Here is a 27,746-nt window from a genome sequence, read left to right as displayed (position 1 = left end):
CTCTGCAGAGTCTGAGGCCCAAGATGGCTGTGAGCACTTCCTGGTTGAAGTGTTGGCAGCCATTCAGATGTTACTGCGAGAACTGTGCCAGATTGGGTGTAATTTCGTTCAGTGGTTCGAGCTGTAGTCGTGTCTAGCATCCCTATGGAAAATTGCATGGAGAAAATGTGTTTTGTGCCCTCCTTTTTCTCGGCCCCCACTTCATGGATCGCTGAAATATTCCAGACAGCAGCTGGAGTGAAAAGTACACAACTTTTTAAAATTTTCTGAAAATTTGAAAATACAACCAAAGTTATTTACAAAGCAGCACTTTGTCTATGAAAACTAAGTCCTAACTAGAACTACATACTGGCAACCACAGGTAATATGTATAAATATACATATTCCCTACTGGCGGTTGCCAGTAGGTAGTTATAGTTAGGACCTAGTTTTCACGGGAAAAACATTTTTTTTGTTTTCTCAATATCTTTAGCGCCGGTTGACAAATCTTCGCCAAATTGTCAAACTAGTGGCCCGCTCTGGTGAGCTCCTGTCTTGAAAGTTTCGGGGTGATTCAACAAGCGGGGACTGAGGAAAAAGGGGGTCCCAAAACGTGTTTTCCCCATGTCATTTTCAATAGGAAACTTTAGACACAGCTACAGCCCAAACCGCTGAACAGAATTACACCAAATTTGACAGAAAGGTAGTCCTTGGTTCAGAAAGAGGCTGTATTTAAAAAAAAAAACATATTGTATTGAATAAAAGCATTACAGTACATAATCAGACAGAACACCACCCACCACCGAATTGTGACAAAATAGGGCGCAAATCGGCAGGGAAACCGAGCCGAGTATTACACCATCGTACATCGCTTTTGGGGGCAAAGCAACATGCATTAATCAGACATCCAATCAAATAGTACTGCAACTATATATCCCTTCACAATTGAGTTTTAAGGAAAACAAAGGGGAACCAGACCCAATGACCACCCCCCCACCCCCTTCCCCCTCCAGGCTCATTTAACACATAAATGCATAACATTACATTTATCCAATTCAACCTCATGTCTCTGTGTGCAGCTGCTTTAGGAACCCAAAAAAATACATTCCTAGCTAATAAAGTGTCCTGTTTACATTGCCCATCTTAAGCGCTGGAGAAGTAATCAGAGAATGTCCCTTGAGGTCACCGCTCCAAAGGCGCAGGTCTCTGCGCTCCAGAGACCACTGCCACAGCAATGTAGGAAGCGCAAACGGGCATAGAGCTTTTATACAGACAGACCACGCCGCCAGAGAGCAAAGTCAAACGAGCCAATTAACCCGCGTACAGAAAGAGGCTGTATTTTTAAATGGTGTAAATCCGTTCAGTAGTTTTTGAGATATTAAAGGAAAAAAATCTTTAGATATTTGGGCGGAGCCTAACCCCCCTCCAGCACTAACTTGGCTCTAATTGGCTGCCAACACTTTAAACCAGGCAGCCATCTTGTGCTCAGACCGAGGGATAAAGAAAAGGTGAGGAAAAAGAAAAAAACAATAAAAGGGGGCAGGGTAAAAACACCCTGACACCACTAATTGACTGAGCTTGGCACGAGACCGCCCCTGGCTGTGTTTTTCCCGATATTCTATATGCTCCTGGCCCAATAAATGCTGGGGGAGCGGGAACAGTGTATTCACCCATCTTATACGCAGTCCGACCCTCCCAGGTTGTGGCGGTGGTCGGCTGTGTTGACAGATGCGAACTAAGCGCTGTGTGGCACCGCGCAGAGAAGCTCGGCTTGGTGGCTGGTTGTTTGCTTTAAAACCCGGGCTTCTAAGCATGTCCCGGGGCCCTTACTAGCAGGCAGTGCCTCGAAGGCTCACATGGGCACTCCGAGGCTGGTACTGGCGACAGCTTTCAGTCATAAGCGGATCTGGTCACTGGCTGTGGCAGGAACTCTGCTCGTTCCACCTTCACGCCAGAATTGACCCGACGTTTGTAGCCCAAAATTAGTTTCCATTAAAACCGTAATTTGGCATTATCACAAGAATACACCACCCCCTCCAATCTAAAATACTTTTAAGGCAGCCTTATTAAAAACGACTACTTAAGCCTTCGACCAAGCACCTACAAGACGACTTCCTAGTGCCTGGTGTTCACTTATGCATGCATCAGTCCATATCAGGGCACAGAGGGCCTTTCTAGTGATATTTCTGATGGGTGGTGTTTACATGGCGTGCTGAAGCAGATTCCCGATCGATGTGTAGTTGATGGAAAACTACTTATTCGCTTCTGTTTTAAGTCTATGTGTGGGAGAGTGCTTGTGCTGTATGTACACCACAGTTGATGTGGGTTACGCACACAACCACGCGACCGACACGCACTTTATTTGTGAAGAGCCCATATGTGTTCGATAGGAGGAAGGGACCCCTTTGTGTGTTAGGCTAGTATTTGTGTGCCTGTGCGCGCATGAGAGAGAGGTTGTGTGTCTATGTTCAATCTAATATCTATATATATATTTGCATTGTGTATGGCGTACATCTTTGTATTTGTATATGTGCTTGAGTGTATCTGTAGCGTGTATGCGTGTTTACTTTCCACTCTACCATGTCTCACTTACACCATTAACAATAACACCTGCTGTAATGACGAATAAACCAATTCAGAGAAGGATTTTAAAAGCCAGCGTTTTTCTTTAAATTCAAAAGGCGCCCTTACCATTCAGACACCACAACAAACCAGCATTAATTTTACCCACATAATATGTGAATATTAAATTCTTGTAGCGGACATATTTTTAATTAAATCTCGCAGGGGATAGCAGGATCTTCGATTGCAGGCAACTTTTCATTTGCTTGCCTGGCTTGGGAGGGTGTTTTTTTTTGTTATAGCAATTTTCTTGCCTCTGACTTTATTTGAAAATATTAGGCCGATTTGGTAAATTATAAATGAGAGGGGACTTAGGCCGTTCATATAAACCTGATCAGAGGCGCTTATTAAGGCTGGAGTCAGCGGCAGCGCCGGCTCGTAATGATTCTGGATAATGAAGCCTTATCTTGCGTGCCCCGATTATTTGCCTTTCAGCTACCCGTGTCGGGCAATAAGCACCTCCTCAGGCCAAAGTGGGGTAAAAGGCCACTTTTATTGGATGGGTAAGCAATCAATACATATTTATATACAATTCAGGCCTCACTAATACATATTCAAATCTATCACCCCCGCCCGTAAACAATTTTCCCCAACAACAAACTTACCCAACATTGTTCAGCCTAATATACCTCCCCAACCCCTATCTACATCTCCTGCCTACCTCTTGCCTTCACCTCGCTCCCCCGCTTCCTTCTGTCCAAAGCTATTCCTAATGTCCCCCAACCCTTCCTGCCTGTCTTGATCTCCGCTAATTCTGTCACCTGTCCGAGCGACAACCACCAAAATCACTTACATTTCTGCCTATAGTAGCTGTGTAGAATGATACTTGTTCCAAGGGTGGGAGGGTGGGCCAAATAAATGTCCCTACCTCAGCGCACTCTGGAACAAGTGCGCAACAGTGATTTCGCTCTTCTGTTTTTCACATTAACCAGCGCCAGCCAATCAGGACTGCCTACTGTCCTGGACTGTGCTAAGCGCCCGAAGCTGCCCGGGGGTGGACAATCTACGAATGCCACCCCCAGGATCCCTCATTTTGTTGAGCGCGGATAATTGATTGCATCTAATGCATCACAATGGCTCTGATGGGGAAAGTGTTGGCTGGTGGGGGGCTAAAGACCCCTCTTCACCCCCACCCCCCAACCCACCGGTGTTCGTTCCTCCCAGGGAGCAGTGGCCGGGGCTGACTTCTTTTAATTGGGAAAATATATAAGGTACAATCTGATAATGTATGTGGCTATAATCTCACAGCTGTAAGAAGGGCTGCTCTTCAATTAGCGTGTCAATTTCAGGCTGGAATTAACAGCATCAATCGCAAGAAGCCACTCACTGCAGGTACTCTCCGAAAGGCCAAAGTTCCAGTTCTGCCTGATTTGTTAATTTCTTTTTTTCGTAAGAAATCGCATCATTAATCATAAATGCAGAGGTGGACTGGGCAGCCTAGTCCCGTGACTCGCAAGTAAAAAATGTTTTCTTTTTTATTGAGCAGGACATCAGGAAATAGAACATCATCTTTACAAAGTCATGGTCCAGGAAAAAGAGAAATAAGGAAAATACAGCTTGAAAAAATAACTTGCTTGAACATACATTACCATTCTATATATCAAGTAGTACAATTTGTAGAGACATTTTACTTAACTAAACTTTAGTACATTATTCTCAGAATATAGAGTTAAAAAAAATATTACAAACTAGACGAACATTTTTTAAGTGCTCCCGTTCGACTCGCATCTAAAACCTGCTGCGGAAACTAAGGTAATACAACGTCTTAGAGCTCCGATGCGCTCCGGTGCCGTAGATATACATGCATTAAACAGTCGATCGGATCAAACCAAAGGCTGTGGGTGTATTGTTTACCGTGGTAGTAGAAGTTCGGGTCGCCAATCCCGACGTTTCCATGCGACCAAATGTGTGATCCTGAATTAACCACATGCGTATTATTTATTATTCTGTGCCAACCTTGTGAGAACACAGTGCGCTATATAGAACAAGCATTTACAATGCAACGGTCTCGCCTTTGCAAAAGTTAGAGCTATTGGCATTGTAAATGACAACATTTTTATTTATATGTTGGGTTTGAAAACAGATAAATAAATGGAATTGTCATTTAAAATGCCAATAGCTTAATCTCTCGCAAATGCCACACACAAACACACAGACCCACACACAGAGCCCCCCCACACACAGAGCCCCCCACACACACATCCACACACACATACACAGAGCCACACACACACACACAGCCACACACCCGCACACACAGACACACACACACACATACAGAGCCCCCCCACACACACAGAGCCCCCCCACACACAGAGCCCCCCCACACACAGAGCCCCACACACACAGAGACTCACACAGACACACACACACATACACACCACACAGAGACACACACACACACATACAGAGCCACACACATACAGAGCCACACACACACACAAACCCACACATACACAGACCCACACACACACAGCGAACCCCACACACAGAGCCCCCCACACACAGCCACACACACACTGAGCCACACACACACAGAGCCACACACACACACAGAGCCACACACAAACAAACAGAGCCACACACACATACCCACACACACACACATACCCACACACACACAGAGCCACACACACACAGATCCCCCCCCACACACACAGAGCTCCACACACACATACAGAGCCACACACACACACACAGACCCCCACACACACACACAGACCCACACACACAGAGCCCCCCTCACACACACAGAGCCCCCCTTGATTACACCAACCGACTTAACCTAAGAACACCTGTCTTATTGCTATCCAGGTGCATGATGTACCACTATGCATTGCACAATGCCTTGCACGGCAGCAGCCAATCTTATGTTATGTTATGTTAATTTTGATTTATATAACGCCAAATCACCAACAGGTCTCTTAGCGCTTGCTTTGTGAACCCGTCCTGGCTTTCCCTGCGAGATAACCCCTACTGGGCATCCCCAAGGTGAAGACCAGGCATCCCATCTCAGTTGGGCCGTAGTGGAGATTAAGCAAGCTATTGCCCAGAGTTGCAGAGTGTGAACCCATGATTCGAGTAGGCACCGAGGCGAGAATTATCGAGTCCGTGGACATTTTGAGCTCAAGACCCTGCCGCGTCGGGAATTGAACCCTGGTCCCGGGTCTGACCTCTGCATCAGGGTCTGCCTCCTCTAACCAGTGAGCCACACTTCTCCATAAGGGGGACAAAAGGACTAGAATGAGCCCCTAGTTTTAACCAATTCCAGGTTCAGAAAATCTCCTACTGCTGTAACCTCCATTGCTGTGCAGGCAAACTGTACAACTCACACCCAGATAAAATAATAAAACCTGCCCACACTATTAAACTTCCAAAAGGAAGTGGAAACTTAAAGGTTTCCAAATACTAAAATGTATTACTCAATAAGAACCACCCAACAACATAGCCCCTCCCCCATAAAGAAATTCAGAATAATTTAACTAAGGAAACCAAAGGTTAATAGAACATAGGTATGACGCTGTTCTGTGCTGCTCTTTCTAGCTTAAACACATTTGCATCACTCTGTGCAAGCACAGTGACAAATCCACAGAAACTCAAATGGAGCAGCCCAGAGATACGATGCCTAACATTTCCCATATAGCTCACACTAAAAACATATCCCCACCTATCCATGCATAACATGCTGCATACTCTAACTGTACTGCGAAGACGTCAGTGATATGAAGCGCTATACAAACGCTAAACACAAATCAACCAAGAGGAGGGTGCAGCACAAAAGCATAGCAACATAAAGAAAGATCAAATTATACTTAATTCAAATGTTTTCAATGAGCTGCAAGAATATGCAGAATCAGAGCAAGAAAACGCATTGGGGTATAAGAGGATGATGTATATCAGGTAGGTGAGGGATGTGCAACACGAGAATTACAAGAGTAACAGCAACAGTGGGATGGCAGGGGGCAGAAAAAGGGTGACTGCGCAAACCAACCACAATGGGATATGAATTTGTACGCACTCCTTGCAGCATTTGAATTAATATCTGAGGCCGTGCATTGGGTTCGGTGTATTCACTAAATTGGTTTGGGACTGTATCTGTACAAATGTTGGAGCCAGCAATGGGGGAATCGTAAAAGGTAGAGGCTACATAGTCTCTGAGAGAGGGGTTACTCAGCTGCTCTATAGCAGGGGTGGTGGGTTAAGGGGCTGTCCCAATCGTAAGGGGTGGGTCAAGTAACTGCTTAGTCTTAGCAGAGGATGTGTTGAAGTCAAATGGTAAGGTTTTCATACAAGAGTCTGGAGTTATTCAGGTAGGTGTAAGTTCTTTATTTCATGTAAGGCCCTGTTGTGTTCTTACTTGAATGTATTGCTTAGCAATTGAGGATTCTCTGTTGGAATACTGTATTAAAGGTGAGAGAATGTACATGTCACTTGAAGAAGGCAGGCCCTTAGGTGCAAGCCACACCAGGTAGGTTCTATCAGGGCTCCATTATCCCTCCAACTGCAACAGTCTCTTAGCTCCCACTCACCTTTTCTCAGACAGTGCCCTGGGCATGAAAATAATTTGCATCTAACCTGCTGCTGGTAAATGGGAATGAGGCAGCAAAGGACCCTGTTTGTGTTCTGTGGCCTCTAAAAACAAATAGCTCTCCAACTCGCCCAAATTACTCAATGCTGAGTTCCATTATGCTGGTGCCAATTCGTTTTTGGGGGGATGGAGGCTGATATATGATGGCTTGGGGGGTAAGGGAAATGTGTAGGCAAGGAAGGGGGCTTACTAAAAACAGCGCCTGCATGATGTAAAATAATGTTTGAAAGCATTTTGAACTGTATCACTGTAGGCAAGTGACAGAGAACTGTTTTCATGACCTTAACGTAGATTGCGCTATGCGCCACGTTGAAGACTGGAGCCCTGTGCATATAAGCACAGCTCCCCATACCAAAAGCGGACCCTTCACCCATTTCAGACCACACACAAACATTCTAATAAGTATTTCAGTCTGCATTCCAGACATTAGCTCCGACATTAAGAGAATGAGCACATAGAATACTATATGCTTCTCCATTTCTGAGGAAGGAGGGCAAGTGGCTACCAACAATGGCAAGGATAAATATCGAAATCATTGTTGCGCAGTATGTGGGGCAAGTTACATCGCACCCTTGGGCATAACGGGCCGTAATGTAGTAGGGACATGTCAATGCACAGCCATATGGGCTTGTATACAGCCTGTTGGAGGGGATGGGTGACACCACAGACAGGTGTGTTGGGGGAGGGGGGTCAATGAATGCACTGGCTTGGGATACAGCGACTTCAGAAGTTATAGGGGAAAAGTTCCGTGGACTTGCGGTAATATGTGACAGTCTCAGCTCTGGCAGCGAGTGGCTCAAGAAGTGACTGTGGAGCAATAATGGACAGCAATCATTTGTGCAGTGGGTTGTGTCAAGTGTCTGCGTTGTTTCTGCGATATAGCGGTTGGAAGCAGCGATAGCACAGTGACTGTGCAGTAGCTGGGCAGCAAACGCAGAGCAGTGACAGTGCACTGGATGAGGGTAGTGTATGTGTTGTACTAGGAGAAGGGGGTAGCGGCAGTCCCAGCTCTGGAGCTGTTGCAAAGGATACCTGTGTACTGTACGGCATGGCGCTGCTTGTCAGGGGTGCCAGTTCTTCTCTTGGGGGCGTTGCTCTCCCGCAGTCGCCACTCAATGATGTAATACGTTCCAGCTACCACTTGCCGGCCTGCGGTGTGACCCTGTCATCCCACCACTCACCGCGCAGCTCCGGAATATGCTGTATTTACGCTCCGCTTTCTGAGGGAGGCGTGGTCGGGTTGGTACCTGCTTAGCACTTGATTGCTCCGCAGTTGTTATTCGAACATCCTACTTGTCAACAGGTTATGATTTTCCTAATTGCTCCGTGTATTGCCAACTAATGAAGCAGCTCTCCATGAGCTGTATGCATGAACTTTCGGTGCGGGCATCTGCTGAACTTTATAGTCACGTGAGCAATTGCAAAGTCCTCGTGTTGTCTACTGCGCGTGCTGTTTGAAGGATGGTTGCGTTTCTGTGGTATTGATTAAACAGAACTGCAAATGCTTTTTCCGGATGCCAGCCTCTGCTCGCTCACAAAAGCACACTCTAGAATCATCGCTTGGGTAAACGTTTCTGTTTTAGCCCCGTCCTTTTCAGACTGGGGCCTGGACTTCCTGCTTACTTAAAAGGTTCCTTATCTTCTTTATGGGGCCATCTGGACCCATAAATAAAATAAGGAACCTTTTACTTCAGCAGTAAGTCAAGGAACCCAATCTGAAAAGGACGGGGCTAAAAGAGAAAGGAGAACGACACTAGGACCTCTTCTCCAATGGCTGGCCACCGTTTAGGAGGCCAGCCACTGGAGAAGAGGGGCGGGGCTTTACCCTCGCTAGTGAAGTTCTCCTAAAACATAAAATCTCGCGAGCTTGACTGCGCATGTGCGCAGTACGCCACGTGAGACCTAAAAAAAGTGATACCTTTAAAGTGCGACCCATGCTTGTGCATTGTCCTTTTTACGCAAGTTGGGCCAACAGAAGTCCTCTATTAAACGAAAATATTATATGTTCAATTGAAGGCTGGCCTAGTCTAATATTCAACTCAGATGTTCCATCCAGCAGTGCCGCAAGCAATTATTGATCTACGTGAAGGTTTATGCACATTTAGTACAGAACTCGTTTTGATAGTGCGATGCCCGTAAGAAAAAAATCGTCAAACATTTATGACGATTATTGTGATCAAGATAAGGTCGTTTTCAGCGAGTTCCGGTGTGGTAAGTATTTTTACAAGTGATGGCACACATGAAATTATAAAAAAAAACCATGGCAAATCTATCTATCTATCTATCTATCTATCTATCTATCTATCTATCTATCTATCTATCTATCTATCTATCTATCTATCTATCTATCTATCTATCTATCTATCTATCTATCTATCTATCTATCTATCTATCTATCTATCTATCTATCTATCTATCTATCTATCTATCTATCTATCTATCTATCTATCTATCTATCTATCTATCTATCTATCTATCTCCCTCCCTCTGTCGTCTATCTGTCTGTCTGTCTCTTTATGTGCATGTCGAGCCAGTGAAAATAATGAGAAGAGGGAAAGCATGTTATTCAGAACAGGTCTACTAATTAACACACGATCACACATTTTCACTGTGCATAGGTCAAATTGCAAGTTGCTATCACCACAGTAGAGCTTAACGATTCAGAGAAAACGTTTCTTATTTATATCTGTTACCAGTGTTGGCTTCCCATCTTGTGAATGAGAGCTCCTCACCCGTACTACAAATGTTATTGAATACCTTATTGCATTATCCACATCTGCATATATACTATTAAAGCTGGGAAAAGCAACACCACCTCTAGTTAAATTGCAGCTTCCATTGGGAAGTGGCAATTATTTGATAATAACTCTGGCACCACCGAATGAATCTGCATGAAAAGTGTCAGTCGCTTGATACACCCAGCTTACTTTCTGTTTTTATTTATATTTCGGACAGATCAGTCAAGGGTGGATACAGTTATCAGGGCTGAATTAAAAGAAGCGTTTTCTATTTTAAGCCCTATCGGAATATTCGACCTCTATAGCAAAAACTGCTGAATGCAAGCATGCCACATTGACTGAGAGGTGGTTCTTTACTCAGAATCTGCTCTTTGCTGGTGTGGGGTACACCGTTCAGCTGTTAGATTTTTGCCTTATAAAAAAGGCGTTAGTCAGGTTTCAAATGGTCATTTTATGTATACCTTGTCCATTAATTTGCAAATTATTTACAGATTTGGATTTGAGAAGGATCCAAGGGTAACATATTTAGAGGATATTGGTATCTGATTGGGGATGGGAGAGGCCTTCTTTTCCCACTGTCCAGTTTATGTCCAGGACTCAGGATCTCTGTTGAGCTGGTCATCAGTGTGAAAGGTTGTTGGTGCTGCCAAAGGGCAATGCATAGAAACCACAAATGTATGTTCACCATTTGTCAGACAAAAACCAATAGGACAGGTACACGGAGCCTGGAGGGGCACCACTTGGCTAAAAGGAAGGGCATATGAGTGGGGGTAACTATTACCCTCAAAATAGAAATCAAAGTCTGTTTTATTGTGGTGTCTGAGATCATCCTAAATAGCCTTTATATCCCACAGATGCTATGTTGGTCTCCTCTGGATTGACCAATATCTGCAGACGCTGACAGAAAACACAGAACAACAAGCATTTGCAATGCAATAGGTCTCGCAGCATTAAAGTTTGAGTTATTGGCATTGTATATGATAATGTGTTGCATTACATTTTTAGAAAAGTCTGTATTGGTGTATAAAAATGATTTGCAAGATGATAGCGATGGAGTGGGGGATGGATGGATGGATGGATGGATGGAGTGAAGGGGATGGATGGATGTAGTGGGGGATGGATGGATGGATGGATGGAGTGGAAGGGATGGATGGAGTGGAGGGGATGGATGGATGGAGTGGGGGGTGGATGGAGTGGAGGGGATGGATGGAGTGGGGATGGAAGGATGGATGGATGGATGGATGGATGGAGTGGAGGGGATGGAGTAGAGGGGATGGATGGATGGAGTGGAGGGGATGGATGGATGGAGTGGGGGATGGATGGATGGATGGAGTGGAAGGGATGGATGGAGTGGAGGGGATGGATGGATGGATGGAGTGGGGGATGGATGGAGTGGAGGGGATGGATGGAGTGGGGGATGGATGGATGGAGTGGAGGGGATGGATGGATGGATGGAGTGGGGGATGGATGGATGGATGGAGTGGAGGGGATGGATGGATGGACTGGAGGGGATGGATTGATGGATGGATGGATGGAGTGGAGGGGATGGATGGAGAGGGGGGGATGGAGTGGGGGGATGGAATTCATGTGTGCATTAAAAAGAGGAATCTAAGGATAGAAATAAACGGGGCACCCTCCACTAGTGTATATAAATACTAGCCCCATTTATGCACCGCTCATTTCATTGTAGTGGGTGGTGCCCTACCTTCTGTACTCAAGCGAAAGGGGCAGCCTTATCCCATCTTAGGTAGTGAGATCCAGCAAACTGACTGATGCAACAGTTTACAAACTAGGAGACAGCAACTTACTCACACTCCTTCATATACAACATTCCCTAACTAGCACATATCTTGCCCCTTTCGTGAACTGGGCCCAAGTATTTCCCCAGAATCACAGGAATTTGAGCCCAGCAGAGACTCAGCCTTGGTACCCCAGTTCACAGTCACAGCTCTGGCAGAGAGTGTCAGGCAGACGCCACATAAAAGCTCGGCTCGTTCTGGGCTCGAGGTTCTAACAGGACCTTGAGCTGAGCCAGGCTTCAGGCTTGAGCCTAGCTTGAGCTTTCAGTGGCTCGCTCGGCTCTTTAGTGAAGTTCATGCATCTTTCCACCTCTTCCAATAGTTTCTTTCTGCTGTTTACAAGCCCCGTGGTTCCTGTCAGTTTGAAGATTTACTACTGAAAATTTACTTCTGCACTGGAGTAAGATTCCGATCTCGCTGGTATTCGCAAAGGATTCCAGAACTTCTTGTAGGAATCGGCATTGGTTACAGACTCCCACGATTAAATGTGAAGCTCTTGTAAGGCACATGTGAGACTCCCTTTCTGTGTGTGTAGTTGTACTTGCTGTGCATTTAGCTTTAAAAGATGTGTTGTGTCTCTGCCTCAAAAGTACTTTTACCTACACCCACCAGTTTGTGCTCCCCTCCTGGTGCTGCCCTGATTTGACATGACAATGCTCTCGATATATATCATGTGTGAAGACTACACATGGGGTTACTCATGCACGGCAGGTGTGCGTCTGAGGCGCAGCTCACGGGCGCACGAGGCTCTGTGAATCGACAATGTTCTGCAGAGAGGCGTCTCTTCTCTGCTCCAGGTGCCGGACTCCAGGACTGACACCCGACCGGTTTTCTACCCGCAGCACCGAAATGTTACTGTCCCAGCCAGTACAGAAATGAGCAAAGTCGCCTAGAACCTGTATTTCTAGGCCTTACCTTACATACTTCAAACAGAAACTGCACACAGAAAAAAACAAGTTATGTGGATAGTAATTGCAAAGAGCAATTTCCGTCCCCATAAACTTTTTTTTTTAATTAAATAAGGGCTGTAAGTCCATGCTTGGTGCTGCTTAAGTGCCTGACTGCCTCTCGTACTTTCTGTGATGAGTGACGCAGTCAGGACTTTCGAGTGGGAGACATGCTCTAGTGAGCGTGTGTCCCTCAGCATTTCCATTCATAAAAATCCCCAATGCTAACTCGGACCTAGCACCAGCTGGAATAGCAGCAGCACTTCCTGATGTAGCCCACTATGTGTGTTCCAGAGCAGGAATTGCAGATAAGTGGGACTGGGGGGTGGAGACCGTCTATCATGCCTGCCAGCCTGGGGTTCATTTTAACCAATACCAAGCTCAGTGTAGCGCACACAAGCACAGGGAGGCGCACACAAGCACAGGGAGGCGCACACAAGTAGTAAGTGATTGGGAGCTTTCCCTCCTAGGCAGCTTCATATCACCCAGATGTCGTGTCCTTCCCTAGCGCAGAGGAGTAGTAAGTGCTGGAGAGCTTTCAGGTTGTGCAGCTGCCTTGCTGTTTCTGGTGTGTATGCACTGTGCTAGCTCCCGTCTCCATTCGTCCAATGCCCTGAAGCGCCCCTGTCTTGTAGCGCCATCTTGCTTGCTGTGCAGTGGCGCATTCCACGTGTGGTGACGTGCTCTGCTTAGCACAGCGCGTCCCATCAACAACTATGGAAATAAAGACGGCCTTTCTTTCAGCCTCCTCTCACCCGGGCCAGTTCACTATTTTGTTTACAGCGCGTTTGTGGCCTGCGCCTTCCATTCCACGGCTCGGGAATGCCAGCCGACAGATACAAATATGAAAAGCTGTTTAATTGCAACAAAAAAGTATCTTTGCGTTTTTATATAACGCGGACTTTACCTGGGCTCCGACTCCTCTGTGCTCGTCAACAGGGTGGTCGCTACCTCGTGGGGACGTGCTGCTATCCGGGACGCTGTCTCCCCCTGCGCTTAGCAATGCCTCCGCGGGCGCCGACGCTCGACTCCTTTCCACTGGCCACACGCACGAGTAACAACTCAAAACGAAACTGAAACATACGAGCCGCGCGACGTGAGCTGTCTACGGTAGAAGCTCACGCCCGCGACCCAATCCCAAGGCGCATGGCAGAGTCCGATTCCGACGCGCGCGACCCAATCCCAAGGCGCGCGTCAGAATCCGACTCTGCCATGCTTCTTAATGTGCGCGTGGCCATCTCTTGTCTCCACTCGTTGTCGGCTAAGCCGACAGCTATAGTCTCCCAGCGAGTGCTTGGTGCTGCTTAAGTGCCTGACTGCCTCTCGTACTTTCTGTGATGAGTGAGGCAGTCAGGACTTTCGAGTGGGAGACATGCTCTAGTGAGCATGTGTCCCTCAGCATTTCCATTCATAAAAATCCCCAATGCTAACTCGGACCTAGCACCAGCTGGAACAGCAGCAGCACTTCCTCATGTAGCCCACTATGTGTGTTCCAGAGCAGGAATTGCAGATAAGTGGGACTGGGGGATGGAGACCGTCTATCAAGCCTGCCAGCCTGGGGTTCATTTTAACCAATAACAAGCACAGTGTAGTGCACACAAGCACAGGGAGGCGCACACAAGCACAAGGAGGCGCACACAAGTAGTAAGTGATTGGGAGCTTTCCCTCCTAGGCAGCTTCATATCACCCAGATGTCGTGTCCTTCCCTAGCGCAGAGGAGTAGTAAGCGCTGGAGAGCTTTCAGGGTGTGCAGCTGCCTTGCTGTTTCCGGTGTGTACGCACTGTGCTAGCTCCCGTCTCCATTCGTCCAACGCCCTGAAACGCCCCCGTCTCGTAGCGCCATCTTGCATGCTGTGCAGTGGCGCATTCCATGTGTGGTGATGTGCTCTGCTTAGCACAGCGCGTCCCATCAACAACTACCGTGATAAAGACGGCCTTTCTTTCAGCCCCGTCTCACCCGGGCCAGTTCACTATTTTGTTTACAGCGCGTTTGTGGCCTGCGCCTTCCATTCCACGGCTCGGGAATGCCAGCCGACAGATACAAATATGAAAAGCTGTTTAATTGCAACAAAAAAGTATCCTTGCGTTTTTATATAGCGCAGACTTTACCTGGGCTCCGACTCCTCTGTGCTCGTCAACAGGGTGGTCGCTACCTTGTGGGGACGTGCTGCTATCCGGGACGCTGACTCCCCCTGCGCTTAGCAATGCCTCCGCGGGAGCCAACGCTCGACTCCTTTCCACCGGCCACACGCACGAGTAACTACTCAAACATACGAGCCGCGCGACGTGAGCTGTCTACGGTAGAAGCTCACGCGCGCGACCCAATCCCAAGGCGCATGGCAGAGTCCGAATCCGACGCGCGCGACCCAATCCCAAGGCGCACGTCAGAATCTGACTCTGCCATGCTTCTTAATGTGCGCGTGGCCATCTCTTGTCTCCACTCGTTGTCGGCTGAGCCGACAGCTATTGTCTCTCAGCGAGAACGCGCTTTCGCGCGCTTTTCACAGCGAGACCTAAATACAGGTGGAAGGTGGTAAAAGGATGCTGGAGACTCATCTCGGACTCTAGTGCAGGTAGGGGGAGTAGCCCCCTGCCTCATAATAATAGCAATTGTTAGAATAATGGGATTAGCAGGTCCAAAATGAGATCCTTGGATCCAGAGAAACGACTTGCTTCAGGGCGATCTGAGAAAAACCTGCAGGCATACAGCCTCCATATTGGAGCTGCAGAAAGATTTCAAGATCTGGTATTAAAGCAATGCAAATGAAGCTTGCAGTGATACAGCATGCACAGAGGCCAGAAAAACTGATCAACAAAGAAAGGAGAGAACTTTGAGAAAACACTTTGGAACAGCCTGCAACAAAGGATAAGATTTAAAAAAATACCACAGTGCCACCAGGAACACGAGGATGGATTTTATTAGTACAAAGATTACATTTTTTGCAAATTCAGCAAAATAACTCACTTATAAAGCCCTCTACTTTATCAGCAAACCCAACACTATCCGAAGGCAGATGAAACATGCTTGCTTCTTTCTTTCTGGAGAAAGTCAATACAATTTGTGCTACCCTACCAGAGGTGGAAGCTCAAAATCCTAATGTTTCCTCCTCCTCTCAGACAGAGAAGAGTAAAGCCACCCTAACCACCTTCTCTTCGATTAAAAGTGAAGTTGAGGAAAGTTTCATTATGTCAATCAAGTCAGGCTCCCCTTTATATTCTGTGTCACCCAATATACTCCTTAAAGGCAGAAAAGTCATCTGTCCAGCCCTGGTGAAAAAAATCAATCATTCTTTTGAAAGTGGTGAGGCACCATGGGCATTGAAATATGCCATGCTAAAACCACTTCTAAAAAAAACCCTCATTGGAGTCATTAAATCCAGAAAGCTAGAGACCCATCTCCATGCTTCCAGTCATCAGTAAAATTGCAGAGAAAGCCGCTAATAAAATCCTATCCACTTTTCTGGAGAATCATGGAATTCTCCATTACACCTTAACAGGTTTCCAGGCAGGCAACATTACTGAGACAGTTTTGTTAGCTGGTATTGATGAACGTAAAGCAATTTTAGACACAAATGGGTCAGCAGGAGTTATTTTCCTTGATCTAAGTGCTGCATTCGATATGGTATCCAATTCACTACTTATCAGGGGACTGGAAGAGCCTGGTATAGCTGATAATGCACTTAAATGGTTAACCTCTTTCCTGGAAACCAAAGGTTTCAGGTTTGAGAGGACACATTTTGCTCCAAAATGCTGGCCTTGCACCATGGTGTGCTACATGGCTCATCTCTGAGTCATACCCTGTTTAATGTCTATGTTCAACCACTGGCAGATATCATAATAGGACATAGTTTCTCAATGGTAGCATATGCTCACGATACCCAGATCATCATCTCCCTAACACCCGACACTTTAGCTCTCTCCACCCAGCTTAACGCTTGTTTCAGAGATGTCCAGTACAGCCTTAACCTTAATAGAGGTACGACTGAGGTGCTGGTCATTGGTAACAGGGCCGGACTGGAAACAGTAACCGACCCTGGCAAACTGCTATGCCGTCCCCTCCTGGGTTGAGGGGGAGTGCCGGCGAGCAGTTTGCGAGGGCCAGTTTCAGATGATTTTGTTACAGGGGGGCGATATTGCCAACGCCCGATAACAAAAACGCCCCCCCCAGCGGTGTACCAGAGAAATGCCCGGTGCCCACTATGGCCAGTCCTCCCCGGATTGGTAATAACTCCTCCCTTTGGAATGAACTGCAATGGCCTAACTATTAAGCATGAGCGCTAAATCCGCTCCGATCGCGGATTATGCGAATTTTCGGTAAATTCGCGATCCGCGAACTCTCGCGAATTTGCCGAAAATTCGCAATCCCCGAGCGGCGGATTCCGGGGGCAAAAGTTCAACCATTCCTGGTCTGTTGAAACTAATTTACGATGGCGCCGGCAAGCTGCCAGCGCCATCCTAAGATAGTTACTAAATTAGCTTCAACAGGAAGCTCTAATAGATAAGATAAAGCAGGTCATCGAGCGCCTGCTTTATTTAATCTATTAGAGCTTCCTGTTGAAGCTAATTTTGTTACTATTTTAGGATGGCGCTGGCAGCTTGCCGGCGCCATCGTAAATTAGTTACAACAGACCAGGAATGGAATAATACCGTTGTGGAGGCTGGGCAGGTGTGCCTTCTTCCCAAATATACCGTCGAAAATCAGCTGTGACGCTGGACAAAGGCCTTTGCATCTTTGACCTTCACGAGCGGAATCCCCGTGCTGTTATGTGACCAGGAGCTTCTGTCTCTACATCTGCTGCTCTGATAAGTCTCTGACCTTTTATACACACAAGAGCCATGTGCACTCGCATGGAAGCCCCGTCCGTTTGGCCCCGCCCACACACTCGAGGTGTGCACCGTCTTCCCGCCATTTACCCACTATGATGGGCAGATCACTCAAGGGACCCCTGTGCCCTTCGGCGCGATTGCATAGTAACACACACCTGGTCGCTGTTGACAACTCTCTGGCACTTTAGGTAGCTGTAGTGTAGTAAAAGCACTATACATTTACCCAACGAGGTAGCACTTACTGATTATCCAGTAGAAAGTACTCCAGTTGAGTAGAGGTATGGCACAAAACGGTGGCGTCTTCTTGAATAAATACGAAGGGCAGGGTTCAATCTGGCACGATGGTCCTGGCATGGAAGCCCCGCCCCCAAATCCGCCGATCCGCTAAATCCGCGGATTTTGCGGATCCACGATCCGTGAATACGCAAATTCGTGAATCGTGGATCCGCAAAATCCGCCCATGCTTACTAACTATGTAGGGGATTTACCTCCCCAAAAAGTAAAATAAAAAGTCTGGGCTTTGGGATTGATTGCCACCTGACCATGGATGTCCAAGTTAGAAATTAGCTGCCTTCTGCTTTGGTCTACTTCTGACCTTCTGGAAGATTCTCAGTTGGAGACCTCAAGCCACTTGAAGAACATTGGTACAAGGCATAGTGCTGTCTTGCCTTGATTATGTCAATTCATTCTACATGGGAAGCCCTCAGTATGTGATCAAGTGCCTACAAATTGTCTAGAAGGCTGTAGCCCGCATGCTCCCAAAAACTCCCAGCATCACCCGGTCTCATCATCCTTGGCAAGGTTACATTGGCTGTCGGTTCTCAAGAGAATCAAATTTAATTCTCTCTGTCTGACCCATCGAGTGACTTTTAAGAAACTTTCTCCTCTGATTCAGCGGATGCTAACCCCCATACTGCTCCAAAAGATACTATGCTCACTGTTCACAAAAATAAAGAAATCCAGAAGTGGTTGGCGGGCGCTCGCTTACCTGGCACCAAAGCTCTGGAACTCACTGTCTTTAGCCCTGAGGATGACCAAGGAAGAAACAAAATTCAGGAATTTACCCAAAACCTATCTTTTTGAACGAGCTGCCTGATCCTCTGTGTGTCAGACTTGATCTTAGCACTGGGAGGCCCATTGGGTAGCCATGTGCTTTACAAATCTTTAGCATAGCATAGCATAAGGGCGTCACAAACTGCTCACTATAATTGTCTGTCACCTATTAAGAGTTTTGCTGCAGGAGCTCTTACCTGATATGAGCTGTTTGCAATTACCCTCAAAAATAGTTCTTGTGGAAAACATTTCAAGGTCTCTCAAGTCTCAGAATTCTACTTGAGTTAAAAAAAAATGAAAACCCCTCAGCGTCCACTGAGAGCGTAAGACTTCCCCCAACAACTGAAAGCACAATGCCCCATTTAACAGAAAAGGAAAAATAATTCATAAAAATTCTGAAATTCAGTTGAATTTATACTCCACTGTGGACAGCTGAAGGCCATAACCAGAAGTTTTCTTCTGACCATGCCATATGCCTAGAGCCATTGAACACAGCCAAAGACTAGGCACACAGTGGCATCTCTAGAAGTGAATTTCAGAGGGCATACATTGGGCCCCAGATAATAATGGTGGGGTCACCTACAAATATATATATATTCACTAAAAAAAACATAGGTTTCAGGCACATTATAGTTAGGAATTAGCATTTAAAAAACCTTAGAAATTCACTGAAAAAACCAAAGGTTTCAGGGGCGTTAGTTAGCCGGACATTTCACTCATACAAAACCATTAAAATTCCCCCGTTATAGTTAGTTCAGCTAACTATAACTCTCGCACCACCAATGCACTGCTGATGACATCACATATTACATCACTCATGACATCACTGATGACATCTCAAATGGCATCACTGATGACATCATCCAGTGAATGTGCAGGCACATTCTCTCGCTGAAAAGCTACCGTAGTTACTACCTTCTACTGTTCAAGGCACAATGCCACGAGTATTTTTCTGCCACCATATTTAACATTTTTGGTAAGAGGAGACAGATACACGGTCACCAGATGCAGGAGGGCCAGTGTTTCCAGGAGGCATGCATGGTAAAATGACACACTATGTTTTAAAGACGGTAAAAAGCCGACCTACAGTAGATGTTTAGTGTCTCAATTTTTTTAAATCACAGGACGTGTTTGAAAAGTGTGGACGCGTACAGGAAGGCTTTCTCCGACATCTACAGAACCGGCTCTTTGAATGGATCCCCCCTCCCCGCCGAGCAGCTCGGGGACATGGCAGACAGGTAAGAGACACGTTTAAGGGCTGGTGTCTGTGCGTGCTTGTGAAACGGGACTCTCTTCTCCTCCTGCCTTCATTGAATGGCGCACAGTGTGACTCTTAGCTTGTCGCTTTAGCTTCCTTTGACCCACTTATTTCAGTAGCAAAAGTTATTCTGCGCGTGGTCTCCCTTTCAAAATAAGAAGTGCAGGACAGCAGAACCAGGGAGTACACGCCCATTTAAATCACTGCAGCCTACCGCCCTGGATAGGCTTATGTCTAATGAAAGCAAACCCTTTGGTTGCGTATATGTGTGTTTATTGACAGGCCAGTTTCCTGATGGCTGTGAGGTGCACTGGAAAGGTGCATGCACGCTTCTGGCCTCTCTCCCCATACAATACAGAGGTTCCCTTCGGGATGAGACCCAGACACCTCCTGTACCCTCGCTCTGTTTCCTTCCCGGTTGGACAGTCCAGCATCGCTACCCGCCAGGCGCTGCCTTCGGCAGACCCAGGCCGGGCGATGCCTGCCCTGACCTAGCAGGCACACCGCACTCTGTTGAGGCTGACCCAGAAGGGGTACATTTCATGACTTGCCTCTGCAGCACAGCGGTGCGACTAATACATGTAAACAGACGCTTGAGCTCTCTCTAGCCACCAAATATGCATTATCTTCAAATCCGATGTGTCACTTTGAATTCCAAAACCCCATTATTATTCCTGGGTGGCGCTTTCCCGGCGGGGCAGGGGTGGGGATGTGATCTGTGTGCTTTCAAACGGAGTGCCTAGCACATGGTCAGCGACTAGCTGCCGCCTCCCCCCCAATCCGGCACCCAATACCCAGGAACGTGGACACGAGACGTCTTTACTTTTTGGAAGGCGGGCGCTAGTCGCCCGGCCGTATTTATTAAAGTATGAAATTAAAAAAGGTTTTAATTGCATAATCAACAATTTATACAAAAATTCAGCAGGACATTTAGGTACATACTCTTAGCAACAAGTTTGAGAGCCTGACTTTAACAAAACTCTAATACATGTTATTCCTAACTTATACTAAACATCCTCATCTAGAATTTTTGTACATTTCTGGCCATATGGCAGGGTCACTACCGGTGTCAGGTCCTACAAGCTGCGCCTCCCCTCTGGATGTGCGCATGCGCAGTGTTACCCCGGGAATTGCCCGGTCTACGCCCTGAACTCCATTTACCCACTAAAGGAGGGCCCTTACTCTGCGCCGGTGGCGTCATGAGTCCACGCGCGCGGGGTGGCTACCAGCCTAAGGAAAGCGTGAACTACTCCTACCCGCGCTCCTTTGCTTTGCAGCATCTATTACCTTGCCCCTGGAGTTGTGGGAGTGGCCCGCAGGCTCCTCCCCCTGGGCGGGAACCTCCATAGGATGATGCCCGCCCCCTCAGACCTCAAAATATGTGCAACCACGGAGACAGTGGGGGCGACGGTCGCCGCGCCGCCATGCGTGCGGGGGGGCCGAGGGCCCCCCCTTTTCATTCGCACATTTAACCCAGCTGCTGCTATTTCTAAAGACAGAAATAAGAATATGTGTTATATATATCTTCGTGCAGCTCGGCTACCGTTTCAAAGCGCTTTAAAATAGATGCTACAATGACTCAATCAGTTGTTACTCAATAAAATGATCTTGCAGGAGGAAAGGCGGTGCTGGAGCTCCCACACTTAACATCCACGTATTCAAGCACTGAGCGACTTGCAGCGATTTCATAACACAGTTATAAGTCTTCGGCAGTTGCAACATAATTTGAAAGCCTGAATATTTCCATTTACAGCTAACGGTGAGCTGGTGTCCGGTAATGAACAATACTGCTATCAGGGTCTTCTGCTAGCTAAACCATATCCAAATACTACCGGTCTGCAAATGTCCCCATCACCATTAATATTCTATTATTGAACCATAAAGCGCCCTTTACCCGGCACATATTATATCACACGGTTTGTTTAGGTGTAATGTAGCACGATAAGGTATATTGTTTTTTTAACAACATTTTTTTTTATTGTAAGGAAAAAGGCTCTTACTGTGATGATTTTCTGCAGCAAGCAGTAAAAAGAACAAAAATTAATTTACATGTATGGTGACAAACTATGTAGAGTTTCATAAAATACTCTTTTTGCTTTTTTGCTGTCTTAAACACATTTCTGTAGTGACAGAAGGCAGCATATATATATATATATATATACCGTCACGGTCTGCATTCATGAAATGTATTACTCTCATTTGCATGTTTTGCACAAACGCCCCTGTTGCCAATCATAGCATACAGTGGGCTTTATTAGGCACTTCCTTTTACCGTGTTAATTATATATTTTATCATGATATTAGCGACAGATTTGGAATATTTATACGTTTTAAAACATTTGAGCTATTTATGTTTTACCGTGTTTTTCTGTATTGCTGATACTGACTTTATCCTCACTTGTGTAATGTATTTGATTTTAGCGTAACGGTCTGCAAATGATGTATTTATGCATTCTTGCAATGATAAGTCAAACAACAAAGTACCATTATTAATGTATTACGCTTAACGCATTTATGCAATGATTTTCATAGTATTTTCACTATGTCTATCACGCAACAGGCACTCTTGCACTTTAAAAATGGGTGGCCAGCCCTCATGACAGTGTCATGTGATCAAGGCTTTTGGTAGCCGAAACGCGTCATGGCTGACTGGTGTTGGGCTAATAAATAATCTACACCAAATAACTGGGTCTCGCTTCATCCTTCTGTTCGGCTGAGCATGCTGAGTTTTGGACGACAACATACCGAAAATATCTCTGGGACTGCTTCCCTGGACTCAGCGAGACCCCTCCACAATTGGGCAAGTACGGCTTGAAGCAACGGTCCCAGTCTCTGGGACACATTCTATCAAGACTCCAGGAAGGAGACGCCGTCAACGCCCCAGGAGAGGCGGAGATTTCGACAGCAACGCGGGGAAGTACGGGAGTGGTTCCGGGTCGGAGGTCGGTATAGATAGCTGGAGCTGCACCGAGAGTACCTGTGACGCCATTGGAGCCCCGCAGCAAATCCTGTGTGGAGTGTACAAGGAACAGACTCCTCAGCATTGTCGGGTAGGAGTGCTGGTTTACCTTGCCAAAGTTTGTGCCCATATCAAACACCATGTCGGCAGGCACTGTACGGGGGCGTGTGGAGGCATCTAAGGGTATGTTCTCAGACTCCCCGGCCGGGGAGTCCCCATCCATTACAGCTACGAGCTCGGTACCTGAACCGAGTAATAATATCAAAGATTTATTTAAGGCTTTGGAGAAATGCTGCAAGAGAGAGCAGGCTAAGTGATGGGAGCCATGCTCTCTGTCCGGATACTTAGAGGTGGGGAGGGTGCCGCGTGGTCTCAGAATAATGCTGGCACCCTCCTTTGAGGACCCGGACCTTAAAATGCTCTCCGATTGGGCACAGTGCAACTTAGACTCTTCAAGACGCTTAATAGAAATCCTGGTTCAATATGCAGAAAGTGACAGGACAAAGTTACTGGTGGAAATAGAAAGGATTGAAGCTGAAATTGACAAGATCCCTAGCTCCCCGATAACTATCAAATACCGTGAGGAAATGAATGCACGACTTAAGCGTGAAGAGGAAACAATCAAAAGACGCAAAGCCTACAAGTTTCTACGTGATCGTTTAGATTACGAACACGGGCAGATTTTCACCTTCTCCAAAAAGTACGACAACCTCAAACAGAGTCAACAGAGAAATGATACTGTCACTGGCAATTCGTCAGGGCCATCTACTAGCATGAATCTCGCAGAAACTCCACCCATCTCAGGGGAGAGCTCGCAGGTGGACAGTGAGTCAGATACAGAGGCCAAACGCAATAAAAGGTCGGGGTTTCGCAAATTTACCCCGGCTCAAGAGCTGGCAGTGGTCCAGCAGGACCGAAAATTAACCCTCCGCTCTGGCACACAGGGAGCCGCCGCCAACAAGAGAACAGAAAGCGCTCAGAAAGGAGAAAGCGCAACAAGAGGCGGAAATGCAGGCGGGAGGCAAAGGAGGCAGCGGGCAAAGTGGCAGCACAACCAAGCACAAAAATAGTAGATGCTAAAACTGTGGTCAACTTAACAGACATAGTGCTTACCCCTGGCGAAACATCCATCTTGTCGTTAGGTCTTTCTTACAGTGCACGAGGAGACTTCGACTATGCCAGCACTAAAATCGATTTATTTAAGTATGTCCGAAAATTAAAGTTGAAAAAACACCACAGCTTGCAGAAAACCACTGATACCATCTCTGCCCACGTTCCTTTACTGACACCGAGTAATCCCCCAATCCTGGGGCAAGCACTCACCCAGGAGTTCATGGATTTGCAGGAAGAAGTAGGGGCCTTAACACAGCCGGTCCCAGGCGGGGAGCCGGCACAAGCCCTTTGCATAACGCCCTTCAAACCCAAATTCAAATTTTGCCCCCTGATGCTGAAGGACAATTTAGATATATTTCATGATCGAGTGTCATCTGAGCTCAAGGATCTGCAAGTAAAGAATGCTAATGCCAAAAAACGACGAAATTACAGAGACATACAATACCACAACCTGGTGAAGAAACTGAGAAACAACAAACACATGGTGATCAGACAATCAGACAAAGGCGGCAATGTCGTGCTATGGCCACGCAAAATGTACATGGACGAGGCATTGAAGCAGTTGAATGACAGAGACTGCTACAGGAGAACTAATATCCAGGTGGTACAACAAGCCAGAAATGAGATCCACTCCAAGATGATGGCCTGAAGAAGTAAAGGTCTGTTAACATTTGAGGAATTCAAATATTTGAAAAACGACTATCCTGTGACCCCTGTGATATATTTTATCCCCAAAATTCATAAGAACTGCCAACAGCCGCCTGGCCGGCCAATCATCTCGGCCCACAACAGCATCTTGGAAAATGCGAGCAGGTATATTGACTTTTTCCTGCAGAAGCATGTCAGAAACCTGCCGTCATTTATCCTGGACACAGGGGATCTTTTGAAAAAACTTTCTGACTTTAAGTGGGAACCAAGTTTTCTCTTAGTGTCATTGGATGTAAACGCCCTATATACGAGCATCCATCATACGGACGGTATCAGGGCCATTCAACATTTTCTCAACAAGAGACCTGCGAAATATCGGGAACATTCCAAGATGATTATTGCCATGATCTCTATGTGTTTAGACAACAATGTGTTTCTATTTGTAAATCAGTTGTTCTTGCAGACCAGAGGAGTGGCTATGGGGGCCTGGTTTTCTCCCAGTTATGCCTGTCTCCACATGGGATACTGGGAGGAGCAGGTCCTCGTGCCTAACCATACCGCCATTATGAACACACAGGTAAAATGCTGGCTGAGGTATATTGATGACCTCTTTTTTGTATGGGATGGCTCTGCAAGTGAAGTGGCTGCTTTTATTGAACAGCTGAACACCAATGATTTAAACCTTCAATTCACAAGTACTATCAGTGCTCAATCTGTTGTGTTTCAGGATGTTGAAATGTTTGTTGATAACGGTAAGCTTCAGACCAAGCTGTATAGAAAGCCAACGGCTGGCAACACCTTGTTGCATGCCACCAGCCATCACCCAGTGCACCTGATTAAGAGCATTCCTTATTGGGAAATGCTCCGCATCAGGAGAATCTGCAGCAATAACACAGAGTGCCTAATCGCCCAAAATGAGAGTAAGATCAGATTCTTAGCCAGAGGTTATAACAGGGTAATTATTGACGATGCCATTACCAGAGCGAACAGACAGGAAAAAAAGCAGCTCCTGAGTCCTTCGGATGATCGTGTTAGAATTTCCAAAACTACAACTGCCAATGAAACACGCCTAATAATTGGCTACAGCAACCAACACAAATCAATCCGAAAGATAGTCAAAGACAACTGGTCCCTAATAACTAGTGACCCGGTAGTGGGCAAGTTGGTAACTAAATCACCGAGCATAACATATAGGAAAGCTAAATCGATGCAGGACAGTTTGGTCTCAAGTAGCCATGAAGTAGTCACGGGCTCGTGGCTAGGTGGTAGTAGGGGCTTTTTGAGATGTGCATCATGCAAAGCCTGTAAGAACGGTTTAAGTAGAACTGAATACAGGACACAACTTTCCCCCAAACCTATCAAAATCAGAGAAAAGTTGAATTGCAGGTCAGAATCTGGTGCTCGGACCTAGGGAGAAAGAAAAGGTGAGGAAAAAGATAAAAAAACGGGGGCAGGGTAAAAACACCTTGATCCCCCCAGGCCTGCTCAGGGGGTCCCAAAAAAGCATTAAAAAAAAAAATTATTTGGGTGGGGTCGCGCCGGTGCACAAATCCTTCTGGGGAAAAAAAAATCGAAGCACGGTTTCTTGCGCATCGTTTTCAAAGCTCCCGGGTGCGCCAAGTCCCGGGGACAATTTATTTATTTATGTAGCGGGTGCTTTGTGCAGCAGAGAGTCCACAAGTCAATCTGTTAGTTCGATCCGTAGTCTCATTATTCTGTTGAACTCATGGTTTATTTACTATATACAAAGACAAGTGAGATAGTTGCACAATTAAAGAAAAGCACAAATCCGGGAAAGTAGGGTTACAGATTAATTTGTTACCGGAAGAGGTCTGTGAGGATATGTGGTTTGAAGCACTTGTAAATGAGGAAAGAGAACCCTAGGCAAATACTAGGTCATATCAAACATATCAAATATAAATGTTAATTGATACTATTTTAGACTCAGTGTACTACAAACAATTAGTTTAAAAACGTTATTTTATTATTACAAATTCATGTTAAAAATATTTTTTGTGTCCAACATACAATTCTTAGAACAAGACTTACTGTACATATCAGAACAACATGGAATGGTGTATACTGAGCAGACATAAAAGACAATTTCTAAGGAATGTATTAAAAGCAAAACAAAAACCAAACATATTTATAAAAGTTGGTTTCCTATTGTGACATCGTGGCTTAATGGTGGAAAGTTCTAAGTTTTCTACGCACGTTTCGGTGTACAAACGCCTTCTTCAGGACAGCCACAAAAGGTTCAAACAATGAAGCACAACTGAATGCAAACACAAATATGTACACTGAGCCTAAATGATAGACATGTATATTGTTAGTTGCTATGTAGCATACTTTGATAAACACTTACATAATATTCTCTGTGTGTAGTTAAAAAGCAAAGAAAAAAGAAAAGATTCCAGAAAATAGAACCAACAGCCCAAAGTAGTAACTGTAGAGCAGAGTAGATGTTGTATTTTCCAAACATTTGTATACAGAAGAGTAGCAACGAACCAATCACCAAAGAAATGTGTGAATTGTTAGAAGTTCAAAACAACTGATACCTCATGCAAAAAGACCCAAGAAGTTCCTGGTGAAAAGAAGATAGGAGATCTTACAGGCAAACTAGTTGTTACTAAGACAATGTAGCACTTACTCCTACACAGCCGTGTATGGGCCCAAAATGGATGTTGGAGCCACGGGAAGTAACGTAAATTGATCAAATATTCTGAAGGGGATAACAGAAAAATAGAAGTATCAGAAACACGTAGATACTAATACTAGGAATACACTGATTAGCTTAAACTATAAATAGGGTTGGAGGAAACTACCTCTAACAGAAAAGTGGGTGACTTCCACTGGAAAAGTCTATTACATAAAGCGAGAAAAGCTTCTTAAGTATGTTCTGCAAGAGATATAACACAGAATAAAGTATAAAAACTATGTGCATAATACATGAAGTTGATATTAAAGAAAGTGATCTACAGTTGTAGTCACTTGTTTATTGTAAAGCCGATAGATTCTAATCCGGTGCTTGAGCCCAAGTCACCGGGCGAACAGCAAACCCACACTATGGACGGAACGGTGTCCTTAAATATGTAGCTGCAGTATACCAAAGAGAGAAGCTCACATTATAATGCTTTTAAGGGAATCGATCTATGTGTAACGCGAGAGGCGTAATAGTGGATATGTACCTTAATGTATGAAAATATTAAAATTAC

General features: G+C 45.8%; 1 protein-coding gene across 3 annotated transcripts in view; it reads left to right on the top strand.

Moving 5' to 3' along the window:
- LOC144763948 (interferon-induced very large GTPase 1-like) overlaps nt 1-27,746 on the top strand; it is a 317,067-nt gene that overhangs the window by 26,716 nt on the left and 262,605 nt on the right. For 2 of the 3 annotated variants that reach the window (XM_078649999.1, XM_078649998.1), the window contains one exon: nt 19,678-19,791. The exons of the other annotated variant lie outside the window; for it this stretch is intronic. In XM_078649999.1, the coding sequence (XP_078506125.1) occupies nt 19,746-19,791 (46 nt within the window). In that variant the 5' untranslated portion in view covers nt 19,678-19,745. The remainder of the gene's footprint in view (nt 1-19,677; nt 19,792-27,746) is intronic. 3 annotated transcript variants of the gene reach the window in all.

This window comes from Lissotriton helveticus, chromosome 6 (genome assembly GCF_964261635.1).
Source record: "Lissotriton helveticus chromosome 6, aLisHel1.1, whole genome shotgun sequence".
NCBI classification, from domain to species: Eukaryota; Metazoa; Chordata; class Amphibia; order Caudata; family Salamandridae; genus Lissotriton; species Lissotriton helveticus.
This window is presented reverse-complemented; position numbering and strand designations above follow the sequence as displayed.